The sequence below is a fragment of the Lissotriton vulgaris genome, chromosome 1_2 (assembly GCF_964263255.1).
Source record: "Lissotriton vulgaris chromosome 1_2, aLisVul1.2, whole genome shotgun sequence".
NCBI classification, from domain to species: domain Eukaryota; kingdom Metazoa; phylum Chordata; class Amphibia; order Caudata; family Salamandridae; genus Lissotriton; species Lissotriton vulgaris.
Genome location: NC_141686.1, coordinates 126717905 through 126734361, shown reverse-complemented (window position 1 = coordinate 126734361; position 16457 = coordinate 126717905). Strand labels below are relative to the sequence as shown.

Sequence of the window (16457 nt, the reverse complement as noted above, 5' to 3'; positions counted from 1 at the left end):
GACCAATGTCTAATTATTTTTTTAGCAGGGTTGGTTTTCTTTCTCTGACTGCAAAGTGAGAGGAGTTTTTAAAGTGAACTGTGTTACAATCTTGCTGGGATCAATGGAGCGAGCGTGAAAGGAAAGGCTGTGGGATGCAATTGTTTTGTGACCACATAATTTAAATACCTGTAAATGACAAGTACACATATTTCAGAATATAGCAGCAGTTAGAAAAGCAAATATGAAGCACGTTTTTTTGTAATTCTGAAGCGTGATGGAAGCAATACATTTTAATAGAATAAAAACAAACCAGACACATTTCCTTGATCATGAGCAACTGATAAATTACCACACATTATCTATTATGAGCTTATAGTTTTAGCTGTAAAACTGTCTGTGCAAATGTAGTGGCCATTTCAATGGAAAATCTGCAGTCTGTAAGTGACAGTATGCTACTGCACGATGCGTTAGTAAAATATTTGTGACAGTGGGCTCCAAAATGCAGCTACAAACTACAACCTTATCACTCTCCTGCTGAATGCATTTGCTACACTTTGTGTGAAGCTAGGATTTTTCACAATCCTTACAACTTCAGTGACGTATCATTGATGTCAGAACTTTCGCTGTGAAGATTGTTCCCAGCACCACTGACACAAAGGTGCTGAAGTTGATTTGTTTTTTAAAAACCCTTGCAAGTATTCCCAAGCAAGACTAAAGGTGAACGTTCCAAAATATTTCGCTGCAGTGTTTTTCACTTCACAAAGCCATTTCAATAGAGAATTTGCTCAATGTGTGTAATCAAAAAATTGAGAAATATAAATGTGGCATAAAGACAGGAGATGTCAACTTTGAATCTGGGGTACCAGGTTTGAGTCCCGGAGTTCGCTCTGGGAAAATCATTTAATTCCATGCTTTACATAAAATGAATCCGAGCTTATGTAATGTAAACTGGTGCTCATTTGAAGTTATCCAATGAACTTGGGTAGTGTACTTGCTGTATAAAATTGATATATACACCATACTCGACGCAAACCTGGTTTTCGGTTTTGCTAAAATCACTGGTATCAACACGAAGATTTTTCTGAAGCCTTGTGATTTTAGTGGACAGAGTCTATAGGCCAGCAACCCACTCTGAAAAATGGTCCAGTTTCAGTGAAGTTCACTAGTTGCCTCTTTTATGGACAGTCAGATGAAGACATATGGAGGGGGTAGTCAAGGATGTAAAATTTACAACCAATTGCTGTTACAGAGGAACGCAAGAATTTATTTTGGTAATTCACAGCATTTTGAAAGCAGGTCTAACATTACATTTAAAAACAATCACCCATTCCTCTTGTCCATTAAATCTAGGTAGGTTGCAAAAGTTTGTTAGTCTAAACATTAGGCTGCGATTCTATAAAGTTTGTGAAGCACCTGTCTACTGTGATGCTTTAAGATAGATGTAATGTTATGTTATGTTATGTTAAACTGTATTTTGTATAGCGTACGGCTACTCAGAGAGTGTCCCGACGCTTTAATTTGCACACCAATCTTATAACATAACAAGAAAAAAAACACAGCAAAAGACAGAAAAGAAACCAACAGATCGTGGAAAACTAGGAAGTAAAAAGCCAGGTTTTAAGCCCTTTCCTAAAAGCCAACAGGTTTGAAGTGCTGCGCAGGGCCACTGGTAGCTTATTCCACAACTGGGGCGCCAGCAGTCTAAAGGAGCGACCTCAAATGCGTGCCCTCTTGACACGGGGCACAGCGGCAAGAAACAAGGCTTCTGACCTCAGCGACCTGGCTGGGTGGTAAAAGGTCAGCCTTTTTTGGAGGTATTTCGCTCCGGAGGCGTGCAGGGCTTTATGTGCCAGAGTCAAGGTCTTAAACATTATCCGCTTCCGGACAGGGAGCCAGTGCAATGCCTCCAAGAGGCACGAGGCTCTAGCACGGCGAGATAGTCCAAAAATGGCCCGTGCTGCCGAATTCTGGACCACCTGTAACCGTTGAAGCAGATATTCTGGCAGGCCGAGATACAAAACGTTGGAATAGTCAATTCTCGAGCCAATTATCGCCTGCACTGTGATCTTCCTGTGTTCCTCCGATAACAAAGGGAGAAACTTACGCAGCATCCGGAGCAGACCAAAACAGGTGCCCGTGAGGCCGACTATCTGTGAGATGAGGGAATGTAAAAAAAAAAAAAGCAGTAACAGCACTGAGGGGAAAGTAATTATAAAGGTTGATGAATTTCAGTTGTAGATCTCCATACCTCACTCGGATTTCAAAATTCTATTGGCCACCAGGTCCCAGATAAAAGGATACTCATCTATGATGATAATGAATGGCATTAAAGGCTGCTGGACACAATAAAATAATGCTGGCAATGATTGAAGTGATCGCTTTTTAGGTCTCACCTGAGCCAGTGCGCATGCGCTGCTCTGCAAGACATTTAGTAAGGGCTTTAAACTTTGGAACACAAGCTTGTGCTTTTGTTTTCTTCACCCGCTACAACCCTTTGCATGAGTATTTCTAAGAAAGACAACATGCAATTGGCCAAAGGCGGGTGCATGTCCCACCTTCTCTCTGCCCTGGCCTAGGATCCGTGGGAGCGAGTGCAGCTTTCCCCCCTCGTCATGACTCATTAAGCACAGCATGCACTTTCAGCCCCAAACGCGGTCGCATTCACTTTCGAGTGCTGCGCTTGTTTTATTTATTTACGAGAGCGCTGCAATGCCTTTCTGCACAGAACACCCCACCCCCCTCCCAAACATCAACCAGAGAGATGCGTCCACCACCACCACCACCATGTCCACCACCACCACCACGTTCACCACCACTACCACCACGTTCACCACCACCACCATGTCCACCCATCACCACGTCCACCCATCACCACGTCCACCACCACCACGTCCACCACCACCACCACGTCCACCACGTCCGCCACCACCACTTCCAGCACCACCACCACCACCACATTGTCCACCACCCCACTACATCGTCCACCACCACCACGTCCACCACCACCACGTCCACCAACACCACGTCCACCACCACCACGTCCACCACCACCACGTCCACCACCACCACGTCCACCACCACCACGTCCACCACCACCACGTCCACCACCACCACCACATCCACCACCACCACCACCACCATGTCCACCACCACGTCCACCACCACCACCACCACCACGTCCACCACCACCACACGTCCACCACCACCACTACGTCCACCACCACCACCAAATTCCTAGGGCCGTGATGGCTAGTTTACAAAAATCCAACGTACACGCCACATTGAAAGTAAGGAACGAGATACGGCAAAGACAATAGGAGGCATGGATCGTACTTTAGGACTCCAAATGCCTCAGCACAATGTACGCAGCCTAGGTTCTTGCAGAGTTGGATAAGCCAGCGTTGTCTAGGTAATTTGTAACCAGGGCAGAAAAAAAAAGACCTGTAAATCTGTCTCTTCCTCATGATTTCGGGCTGGACACCCTCCAGATAGCGTTTTGGACCATTTATTCGAAAAGGCATGAAGTGGTAGAATCCCAAATCTGAACTGTACATATAATTGCCTCGCCAGGATTGGCTGAACATCATCCAGGAAAGATTCCATGATGTACTCTTCCTTAATTTTTAGGAATTCAGCTGTCAAGCGGCCATAGGACGATGATTCCTTGATGTCGGCAAGTGTATGCCTCCTGAAAGATTTAACCAATTCTGACTGAGATTAAAAAGCACGTTTCTTCAGGTTTACTCCATAAGCCTGCTTTGCCCAGCCTGTTACAAGCATCCTTTAAATATGCAAACCAAGGTATCTTGCAGATATCCGTGAAACTCAATAGCTCTTTGAGCTCTGACCGATTGACGGCCAGTTTCGCGGTCACCCACAATCTATGCCAGAAAGTTACGGGCCTAAGGTCAATGTCTTCCCCAATGGGCCTAATGCCCAGATCCAGGCGTAGAGGGGCGAGGGGTGTACTGGGGGAGGAGAAGGGGGAGACCTAACACCTGCCTCATAAAATTATTCTCTAACTTATTCAGGCAAATAGCGGTACAATGCCCCCATAGTTCTGCCCCATATAATGCAGCACCCCTTGCTAGAACTTTGTAAATCTCAACTATTGGCCCGGCTGGTTTGTGGATGGATGTTCTGTGCATTTTTGCAAGTCCTCCTACGGTCTGAGCAAGCTTAAGGCTTGCTTTAGCCATGTGCGGCCCCCACTCAGGTTTTCTGTCAAGGTGATACCTAAATACTCTTTTAAGCATAGTGCCACTCAAACAGGGGTTAGAGTGAGACTTGTTGGCAGGATTTAACACGATAAATGTGGTCTTCTGTGTATTAATCTCCAACCCTCTGGTTTTACAGCATGTAACAAAGCAATTGAGAATCCGCTGGATTCCCATAGGCAACTTTGAATGTAAAAGAGTGTTGTCAGCAAACATCATTGCTGGAACCTTACCGAACGCTATCTTGGGGGCATCATTATCCTAGACCTTCCCCAGTTGGTCAACCAGTGCATTAATGAATAAACAAAATAAGGTAGGTACGAACATGCACCCCTGCCGTACCCCTTGGCTGACCGGAAAGCGGAGAGTTAATTCACCACATATTCTATATCTCACTTGGGCAAAATTACCTGCATGCAATCTCATCCAAATGCTGAGGAGGTAAGGGGGAATCCCCAGATCTCTAAGTACACCCCATAGTTTGGCCTTGGGCACGAGATCAAAAGCCAACTTCAGATCCGCAAATATTAGCTAGAGGTTGCCACCCTCTATTGTCACCGTTTTTCAGAAGAGAAGTTGGAGTCTAAATATCTGGTCAACAGTAGGTGTGTTTTTACTGAATCCGGCTTGGTAGAGGCTCAAGATGTCTTGTTCTTCCATCCACACCTGAAGGGGAACAAGAAGTACCCGTGCAAACAGTCTCTGGGTAACGTTGATCAAAGTGATCGGGCAATAATTAGTGGGTAGAAGGTGTGAGCCCTTCTTAAGAACTGGAACAATTTCTGCTTCAATCCAGGTATCAGGGAGCAACATGCTATTCATAATAGCATTAAATAAGACCCATAAGTAAGGACCCCATAATTTTGGTTCCCCCAAAAGAGGTCCCCCAGTAGTTAGTCCAGAAACGGCGCTTTGTTGAAGGGAAGCTTGCTAATTGCGTTTAGAACATCGGACATATTTCACAAAATACTACAATGGAAGATCAGACTGTGTCAATATTGCACATATCCTAGTACAACACAATCTCAAAAGAATACAAACTGATCAGCATACAAAGGTTTGCTCACCTGTGCTTCTTCACATGCTGCTCTCCTCAGCAGGCTATCACTGACATAGGAAAGAAAAGGCAATCTCTTAATGCAAATTTAACACATTCAAACAGAAACATGGCATTTTATTGTGGATTGAATTCTCAGAAAATTGTATCATCTTTAAAAAACATATTAACACAAATGGACCAATGTAAATGAGTGTGGATTCCTCTCAAAGTTCCTCTATTCCTCCACCCCTTCAGAGGAGATCGATGGAGGAGGAAGGAGACAACTGTCCTCTTCTCTGGCAAGTACTCAGACAAAGGACAAAGGCTGAATAAGAGAAGTACGAGATTGTAATTTGGGATTTGCAGGAGGAACTTTAATTGAGAAGCTATATACATTTGTTAAGGATACAGACTTTGAGCATTTTTCAGCTGCTCTGGGATAAGACAGCTAAGTATCAAGATTTTTGCAGGCATGTCTAGCATTTTGGGTGTACTGTGTCCAACACGGAGCTGATGCAGAACACTCAATGCCCCACTTTACTCTTCCTACAGGACAATATGTTCACAGGGATTTGCTGCGCTCAGAGCAGGTTATCAGTTTGGTAATGCGAGATCAACCGAAGGCCCAGTGAGTGTGCACTATCCCTATTAATGGGTAACATGTGCTAACATGGTAAGTGCTTAGGAATGGCTGTAATCACCAACAATTCCTCCACAATTTAATTTAGCAATTCTCATAAATAGTGGTGTGAGCTTCTGCAGTGAAAAGTGTCTGACCAGCAGGGGGGGCTGTAGGACATTGAAGGCAGGCATTAGAAATGCATTATCTATAGAAAAGGAAAAGAAATGTAGAGATTTCAGGAATCATTGCAATCTATTTTCAGTCCTTCTGGGATGTGTTTATGGTTTGATATTTCACCACATCTCTACTGTAGCCATAATGTAAGAGTAAACACAACACTTGAGACTAAATAGTTTATTGTCCTTTTTTATGACTCGGGTAGAACGGCTGTTCTGGTGACCATTACCTGTCAGATAATCCTCAATCAGCCACAAAAATATAAAATTACAAACATGTGGGAATAAAACCATGCAGAGGTGACAATCGCCTGAATATATCCTTGGTTCGAATTTCCTGTCTGAAGTAAACCGGTTTCAAAGTTCTCACAAATGTAAATAGGTGGACAAAAATATAGCAAGAACGTGATGAGCCCAAGATCCATTCCAGTGTTACAAACTTACTGTCACAATTTAGAATCATTCCAAGTACTTTCATACCACAAGCACATCATTTTGATAGATGGGAAAGCCAGGAGTAATAACCTGATTACAGGATCCATGGTTTTAGCTCACCTACTACACCTCAACTTGGGTAGGGATAGCTCTAATGGCAACGCCGAGTGACTGCACCCATGGGACAAAAATGCCATTTCGCTGGGAACCCCACTTGGCTCTTCAATGCAGTGTTTATCACCAGCATCTTTTGGTACAGTGGTAAAGGCAGGAACAGATATCACGTATCAGAGTTCCATGGCTAAAACCTATCCATTAGACTAAATTTAGTAGTGGGGCTGTTGCTATCCGTCCCCCCAATAAATGGCCAACTTAAAAGGATCCAGTCAAAATCTTTTTCGGCACGGTCTACTAGAATTAAGGCATGTTACTAAGCCATTTCAATCAGGGCTTTAAGTGGATAAAAAAAGTGTGGGGCTCCTAAAAGGGGTGTAGCCTATGTAATTAGTGGTGTGGCTTAAGCATGCAAACAATTTCTATGATTCCCAAAGTGTATCACCCAAATGGTATTCTAGTGCCCCGCTGAGCTTTCTCTCATTGCATCCAGACATATAGCACAACAAATGACATACACCTAAAGCCAGCCACGATTATTGGCTTTATCAATAGTCGTTAGCTATTTAAGATAATTGAGTAACAATGATTCTGTTGTAAATATTATTGAAAATGTTTCTATTCTGAAACTTAGATTGTAATTACACATTACTAAGCCCTGTGGAAGGGGTAGTGGTCTTCAGTGTCTCAAACACTCCAGTTATGTTCACTCTATTTTAGACATGTGCCCTCTTCTATACTCATCTCCTCCATCAGCAAATCTTACACCTCATCTCTTTCCTCTTTAGCACCCTCTTTTCACCACTCTCTCCTGAATGTAGTTCCTCACATCTCCTTCCCTTCACCATCCCCAGTCACAGAACACACTCACTCACCTATATATAATCACATTTTCTTTTACTTTCACCGTGTCAATATTTTAACAACTGTTTTCCTTCTTCACTCACATTTGCAAAGAAACACAATTGCAACTGGCACGTGACCATTGCTCTGTGCGCTATGCAGAGAGGCCAAGGATTGGAGGACCGTATAGTTTGAATACCTTCTTTGACCCACTGTCAGCCATTATGAGATAGAAACTGACACTGCCGTCAGCCTCAGCAACAGAGCAACCACAGCTGTTACAAACACCTTGCAGGAACCTTCTTCAAAGTAATCGCTATACAATAGTAATATGCTACATGAAAAAATAAAAAAAACATCCAGGTAACAGCTTATTTAATATTGCATTCCTAGATTGGTAAATATGTGAAATAATTGTTCAGAAATGTATCGGTGTTTTGCCTGCAAGGACATAAACACAGGGCCCGATGGGGACCCAACAATGTCCTTTTCTAATTACTAACAGGTCTGAGACCCGGCTCACTTGAAGCCCTGTTGCCAACACCTGAAACTAAGGCAGGGCATGATACTGTATTTTCTCTGGATACTGGAGGAAGTATGGATACCGTTCAGTATCCTTTATGGATATTGTTATTTACCACTGGTTTCCCACATCTTAAGATATTATGCAATTCCAGCTGAATAACAAGGCTACTCCCCATGGGAAGGGAATGCAGCAGTCAAGGCTAAATTTAGTAGACATTCAAGAGATGGCCACTTCAATATGACAAAGTGATCATGCTTGATAAACTTAATGTACAGTAAGATGTTTATCTTTTAATGAGACTAGGCGACTGATTTAGAGGAGGGCGCCAAGGAATGAAATACGCTCAGTAATTCACAGCCCCCAAAATAAATGGCTTTTGTTAGATTTGGGGTCTCTCGTTGGCAGAGGTAGGTACCCTTAGACCAAATAGGGACCCGTGTGTCTAGTCAGGGTAAGAAGGTACACTCCTAAAATAACCCCTGCTCACCCCCTTGGCAGCGTGGCACGAGCAGACAGGCTTGTCTCAGAGGCAGTGTGTATAGCATTTGTGAACACATAAAGTAACCCAGTGACAACACTACAGATGGACACCACACAGCTTGTAGTATAAAAATAAGTATTTTTATATAGACCTAACAAGACCACAAACGACAAAAATTCACAATACTGTACTTTAAAAATGGTAGAAATAGCTTAGCTCTCTTTAGCTGGTAAATGCGCCACTAAGTTCAATGTACCTTTGGATGGGTAACGCTACACAGTGAAAGTGTTGCAGGTAGAGTTATGCGTTGGTTCCTTACACTCAAGAACGGTGATGTGTCGGTTCCCTACTGCTGCGTAGGGAACGGGGACGGCATTGGTTCTTCTCTGCATGGGGAGGTGACGTGTTGGTTCCCTACTGCTTTGTAGGGGACGGGGACGGCGTCGGTTCTTCTCTGCATGGGGAGGTGATGCATCAGTTTCTTACCATGCTTCCGTGGGGATGCGACCCTAAGCGCCATGATGCGATGAAAATCCGGTGCAATGAAACAAAATGGAGTCTTCTTCTTGATGCGAAAAAGAAGGGTGCACAGCAGACGGCCGCAGCGCATCAACAAATATTCTGAGACGCGACAGGCCCTGCAACAAGGATCTCCGGTGATGCGGCGGCGTCTGCTGCGACGGTGACCCTCTTCTCTGATGATGCGAGGCGCTTTGGTGATACGATGCGATGCAGCAGCGGCGACACCCTTCTTCAGTGATGCGATGACAGCGGTTACGGCGGTGACATGCTTCTCTGGTGATGCAACGGCGTCTGCTGTGAAACTCTTTCCGGCAGTGCGAGGCGCTTCTGCGATGCGATGCAACAGCGGCAACACCCTTCTTCAGTGATGTGACGACAGCGGCTGCATCACGCTTCTTCTTCGTGAGTTGCACTTCCAGCTCCTTGCAACACGAAGTTCCTCAGAAGGCCCAACACAACAGCAAGCACTTCAAAAGAGCTCAGGGGAGCTGGTTGGTGAAGTCTGTTATCCCTGAGACTTCAGCAGGAAGCAAGCTCAATTTCCAAGCCCTTGGAGATCCTTTACAAGTTGATGAAAGTACCACAAAGTTCCTTTCTCCTTTCTTTAGCAGTCATGCAACCACTGACTACCAATGTTAGATTTGGAGGTCTCTAGTTGGCAGAGGTAAGTACCCTTAGACCATATAGGGACCAGTGCTTCTAGTCAGGGTAAGGGGGTGCGCACCTAAAATAACCCCTGCTCACCCCCTTGGTAGCTTGGCACGAGCAGACAGGCTTATCTCAGAGGCAGTGTGTAAAGCATTTGTGAACACATACAGTAACCCAGTGACAAAACTACAGATGGACACCACACAGGTTGTAGTATAAAAATAATTATTTTTATATAGACTTAACAAGACCACAAACAACAAAAATCCACAATACTGTACTTTAAAAATGGTAGAAATAGCTTAGCTCTCTTTAGCTGGTAAATGCGCCACTAAGTTCAATGTACCTTTGGATGGGTAACGCTATACAGTGAAAGTGTTGCAGAGAAGGTGATGAGTCGGTTCCTTACCAGCAAGAACAGTGATGCGTCGGTTTCCTACTGCTGCGTAGGAGATGGTGATGCGCGGTTCTTCTCTGCATGGGGAGGTGATGCGTCTGTTTCTTACTGCGCTTCCGTGGCAATACGACCCGCAACGCCGTGATGCAAGGAAGATCCAGTGCAATGAAATAAAATGGCGTCTTCTTCTTGATGCGACAACGATGTGTGCACGCCCGATGGCAGTGCGGCGACGCAACGAATCTTCTGAGCTGCGACACGCTTCTCCTGTGATGCTACTGCGTCTGCTGCGACAGCGACACTCTTCACTGGCAGTGCGAGGCGCTTCTGCGATGCGACAGCGGCGACACCCTTCTTCAGTGATGCGTCAACGGCGGCTGCCTAACGCTTCTTGGTGAGTCGCGCTTCCAGCTCCTTGCGACACGCAGTTCCTCAGAAGCGCCAGCACAACAGCAGGCACTTCAAAAGAGCTCAGGGGACCTGGTTGGTGAAGTCTGTTATCCCGGAGTCTTCTGCAAGCTCAATTTTCAAGTCCTTGGAGATCCTTTACAAGTTGATGAAAGTAGCACAAAGTTCCTTTCTCCTTTCTTTGGCAGTAAGGTAACCACTGCAGGCCAATACCCCAAATTGCACTCGGCTTAGGGATAGTCTCCTCCTTCAGTTTTTCTCTGGTTCCTCTCCTCAGCAAAGATTTTTCTTGGTTCCTTAAAGTGATCTAAAATTCTGGGCTCTGGGTTCCCATATTTATACTAGCAAATCCTTTGTCCTCTGAAGGCAGAGGATCCTGTACCGAGTCCAAACCAGTTCTGTGCAGTCCTGGTGCACTTTGTTGACAAGACTCCTTCTTTCCTTTGACAGCATGAGCCAGGGACATCAGACGCACCACAGGAGGTGGAGCCAGCATTATGGAAGGCAGGTCCAGCCCTATTCAGGTCCCAGGTGCAACTCCTCCCACCCATCTATATGCAGATAGCTCTATTCAGCCCAGTGCGGACTCAACCTGACTCATGGAATCCCTCAGCCCCTGTCACTCAAACTCCAGAAAAGGAATACACAACCTAGCAGAAGCAGGCTTAGATAGTTAGGCAAGAAAATACCTACTTCCTAAAAGTGGTATTTTCAAACACAGTATGTTAAAATCTACTTCACTAAAAGATGTATTTTATCATTCTGAGTTCAGGCATACTAAACTCGAATTTCTACCTAGTTCCCTGAGTCAGTTAGGATTATAAGATGTTATAATCAAACTGCCCATTCTGGCCTATTGGGGAACAGTTAGCCTTGCAATAGTGAAAAATGAAAATGGCTGTAATTCACTACCAGGACATGCCACACACACCAGGGCATGTCCTACCTTTTACCTGCAATGCACCCTTCCCTTGGGCGTACCATTGTGGTGACTAATATGCAGAAAAGGGAAGGTTTAGGGAATGGTGAGTGCCAGACTGCCCACAGACTGAGACACAATTTACAGGCCGCTTCTGTGGGTGGCACAACCAGTGCTGCAAGCCCACGAGCAGCATTTGATTTACCAGCCCTGGGCACCCGCAGTGCACTGTACTAGGGTCTGACCGTAAATCAAATAAGCCAATCATGGAGTCACTAATCCAAACATCAATTTACAATAGGGAGAGCATATGCACTTTAGCACTGATCAGCAGTGGTAAAGTGTCTAAAGTCATAAAACTAACAAAAACAGGTCAGAAAAAATGCAGGAGGAAGGCATAAAATTCAGGGATGACCATCCTAAAAGGGCCAAGTCAACAGCTTTCAAATGTGGATACATGCTAGAAGGGTATCTGTTGCTTAAGTATCTCTGCACACGCTTAAAGTATCGTAGGAAAGTGAAAATGCAAAGATGCTTATTATTCTCTGGGTCATAGGGGTCATCTTTATTAAAAGTCAGGGCACAGAACTGGCATGGTACCCAATGACTATATGGAGCATAATCAGGAAGGGCCACATGATAGAATAAGCAGACAAAAAAAAAAAACATTCCAAGAAACAGGCACAAAGCGGACCGGGAAGTGGGACCCGACCTTCGACGGATGGTGGCGAACTCCCTCTCCCGCACACCCCCTGTGGGCAGCAACAAAGGGCCCAGTAGCTGTAGTACTTCAAGGCAACAGTTGATTTTCGAATGCCTCCATAAAAAAAAGGGGGCGGGCTAAAAATGCAGCCAAAAGGCGATGAGGGAAATGTGGCCTGCAACATTGTCGCCTCCAGGAGTTATGGCATCATATCGCAGGATCCAGCAGCGATGGTGAAGGAGTTGCAAGGCGGCGTGTGAAGGAGCGGGGGCGCCACACTGCACTATGAGAGACCCAGCATCGGCGGTAGAGGAGGAGTGGTCGAGATGGGGTGTGCGACGGAGCAGTGTCGCCACACCACATTGCTAAGGATCCAATGTCTGCAGTGAAGGAAGAGAGGTTGCCAGCAAAGAAGAACAGCACGGGAACACCAGCATCGGTGCGCAGCTGAGGAGGCTGCGGCAAGAGTCAGATGGTGTCGGCAGGGCGGAGTACCCAACAAGGCAACGCAGCTTAAACAAGGACCATTGTTGAACAGCCCCAGCAGTTGCGCAAGGACACACAGGGAGGCTGGTGGCAGCGAGCGCAGGGGTGCTCAGCAGTCATAGGGCTGCGTGCTGAGAGAACAACAACCCCCAGGCCCTCACTCTCCAAAGCTAGCATTACGGTGTCCTTTGGGGTGCACCGAGCATCACAAACAGTGAGAGCGCATCCTAACAGGTGCTACGAACTCCCCCCCTCACCTACAAAGCTCATGCAGTCCTGACATTTCTGGGGCATCACACGTTCACAGGAACAGAATAAAGGGCACCAGGGAGCACACCAATTGGAATAAATAAACATGGAGACCTAAGGAGCCAAGGCAATAATTCCACTGCCTGAGCATATAACACCAATGAGAACTCAGTCTTGACCCTGCTCTTCATGGGAAGAGTCCAGCCTGAACTGCAGAGCCAGGTCCTCCCTGAACCGGAATCTTATTTCTGCCTGCGCCAGGGAAGACCCAGCTTGATAGTTCGGGCTAGATGGTTCCCATGAGGAGCAGGGTCAAGACTGACCTGCTATGGCTGTGTCCAAACTGGGGTGGCGTGGTGAGCAAAAGACAATGGATTTAACCCAAATCTCTTGACTGGGGGTGAATGTTTGATTCATTCAGCATTCCGTCCATCATTTGTTGCCGCAGCACTTTTTGTCCTAAGTGGGATAGGTATGCCCAGACTTGGGTTCTTTGCTCGCTGTGTCAATGGATTCAAGCTAGCCTGGCTGATAAGGGGTGATATACCTGAAACTGGTCCCAGGATGCTTGTTTCTGGTCCAGGGAGGACCTTGCTTGTCAGTTCGGGCTGGACTGCCCCCATGAGGAGCAGGGTAAAGACTTATTTGCATATGGCTGGGTCCAAACTGGAGTGGCATAGTGAGCAAAAGAATGATGGGTTACCCAGATCTCTTGACTGGGGGAGAATGTTTGATATATTCAGCATTCTGTCTATCATTTGTTGTCGCAGTACTTTAAAACTTTTAGCACGTTCCTAAAATGGGCATTGGACTAAAGGCGCCCCGAAGGAGGGAAACTGCATTACCTGGACAATTTCCTTTTTGTGAGCGCACCAGACACGGAGCAATGCAGCGCAATGTTAAAACAATTCAAATCCGTAACGAAGCAACCTGGTATGTTTAGGAAGCTGGCTCTTTATATAGCATATTAAAAAATAAATATGCTGTGTAAAGAGTCTAGGTATCCCTTAAAAGTAGACAGGGGATTGCTCTAGCAATCCCATGGCGCTCTATCTAGGGTAGAGTGGTCAAGTAGCCTTAGGGTTATCAGAGAGGAGTGTAAGACATTTGTTGCACACACATAGTCAATAATTTGATGCACACAGTCACGAAGGAGATCCACACCAATTTAGAAAAATAGCAGGTATTTTTATATATATATTTTGAAACCAAGAACTTTATAAATAGGTAGGTACTCTTTTGGGATAGTCTTTTTTATTTTTTTACAGTTTTAGCAATGTTAAACAACAGTGCATCTTTGCGTAATTCTTTCCTGTGGGAGAAAATAAATATACTGCATACATAGCATACATATACTTGAAATGCGTATCCGTGGGACTCTTTCGGTCATGAGGTGGTAGGGGGACAAGGACCTAAGTTCCACCAGCAGATCGGTCGTATCTGCCCTGGTTAGTCTGGGTGCACAGGTGCTGGCCGATTTGGTAGCATTACATGGTAGAAAAGAAGGGAGGTGAGGGGGGCACTTGAAAGTCTGGGAGCTGCCAAGGGGGCTTAGATCGTGATGGTCCTGGGAGCACGGGAAAGCAGTCGGTTTCACTAGACCCGGGTAGCTTGGGTGCAGAGTGTTTGTAGTAGGCTGGCTCTCAAACGTCAAGGCACTGCAAGGGGGACAAGAACAGGACAGTTGGGATACTCTCTGTCCTGGATCCTGGGGGCCCGGACATCACTCGGCATTGGAGCCCGGACTGGACTTCAAACAAGCTTCGGTTTCAATCCCCTTAGCCTCTGTGAGGACTTTGTTTTATTTGTTAGAACATTCTGCTCTCTAGTGGCGAAATGTTCTAATAGCCTTATAGCCCTCCATTGCTGGGCTATACCAGCATTAAAGTCCCGTTCCTTTGTCCGGCTTGCACCTGGATAGCTGGAGCAGGCCTTTAATGGCTAGTATGGCTAAAAAGGGTTTAATAAACTGCGACCATTCTCACATCAAAAAGGTCTTGGTGTTGATGTTTGACAACAAAAAGGAATGGCGCGAGGACGAGTTGGAAGCTCGCGGAGCTGGGTGGTGTGTTACATGCTTTACTAATCACAGAATGGGAGAGGAAAAACTCACTAAACAGTGCTATTGGAACAAAACACATTACTACAGTCACGTGGGTTAGCAAAATACTACCATGTACAAAATGGGCAAGACATTGGCAATGGAAGCAGCACGAAAGGCAATATAGGATGGCCACCTGGACATTAATGTTAAACCCATGCCATTAAAAAAACAAATGTGAAGAGCCGTGAACACCAGTATGTTTTCCCCTTTTAAATGTAAACCTAAAAGAGCAAATACAGGACGAAACTCACTTAAAATCATTTCACAGCTGCCTGCATTATTCTAACCGAGCACTAAAGCAAATGAATGGATAATTGGCATATACAATAGAATATGGAGAATGTTACAGAAATTAGTTTTCGCTAACATAACTTGGCCCTTCCAGGTCAGCAAAAATGTAAAAACATGGGCAGTCATTTTTTAAGGAAAAGGTGTCTACTCTAAAATGGCATGCAAATCCTTCAGATGGGCTCTTAGGCAGGGAACACCTACCAGTACTTCCCATAAAGCCAGTGTCCTCCGTATATAAGCAGGGAAAAGCCCACTGTGCTTTTCTTCCAGTTATTCCTAAGGGTTCTGTAGATCCTCACCACTCTCGACATTTCTGCGTTGCCCTCAGATCACACGTGTGAAGATGATGCTCCGGCTGAAAATGACTCCTCTTCCGATCCGATGTAAAAATAAGCAGAACAGTAATAAATCACGGCATTACGTCTCAAACGTTATTTACTGTAGTTTCGTTCGAACTCGTTAAACTGAAGACGTTCGGGTTACAACGAACACTTTGACACTTCACGGCGCAGTTTCAAGGTGGCGGCCATCTTGAACAAGTAGTTAAGTCGTAGTACTGTCAGGTTTTGGTTAAAAGAAATAAAAAACGTTCATCACAGAACGGTAGCAGACAAATGATTCAGATATGGCTAAGTCAGCGCCATCTTAAAATAGGTCTACCTTCACGCAAGAACGTTAGAGGTGTCGTGGAAGGGAAAACCGCCCCCGTATTAACATTAACAGTTAAAACAGAGCTATTCTGTTATGATGAAAATTGACGCATTATGGTAAAAAAAAACATAATTAGATTTGAAATGGATTCTAAAAAGATTGTATAATTAGTTGACTGTGTCTTCTTTACTATGTTTGTTTTTTATTCAAATGCTAAAAAAAATGCGTTTTTTTTCCGTTAGTCTCTTTATAGAGTGTGATGGAGGGATTTCGGATATAGGAGCAATTATGTACCAGACTTCCAATGGGAGACTCACGATTTTTTAAGTAAAAAAAAAATTCTTAATTTTGGCCGCATCCCAACTGAAATTGCCTCTGTTTAAATAGTAGTCATTGGGGGGAATAAATTCTCCCGATTATTTTATCAGAATCACACTTTTTCCTCTTCTAAAATGTTTGCATACATGGTGTCCTCTCTATGATATTCACATTCTTAACAGGCATTAGCATAGCCAATAGGTCTCGCCTTTTGGACATTATAAGTGTTTACCCATGCAACAGTTGATGTTGCACCAAGGATCTTGTGCTGCGTAATTAAATACTTATAAGGTCTCAAAGGCGAGACGTATTGGCAATGCCATTGC

The 16457-nt window shown here is 44.9% G+C and overlaps 1 protein-coding gene across 1 annotated transcript in view; it reads right to left on the bottom strand.

Moving 5' to 3' along the window:
• The window catches only part of AGK (acylglycerol kinase), a 226117-nt gene extending 210397 nt beyond the window's left edge, over positions 1–15720 (bottom strand). The window contains exons 1-2 of the mRNA XM_086952969.1: positions 15364–15720; positions 5267–5306 (exon numbers count right to left, since the gene is read on the bottom strand). Of these exons, the coding sequence (XP_086809095.1) occupies positions 5267–5306; positions 15364–15473 (150 nt within the window). The 5' untranslated portion in view covers positions 15474–15720. The remainder of the gene's footprint in view (positions 1–5266; positions 5307–15363) is intronic.
• Positions 15721–16457: the final 737 nt, after the last annotated feature.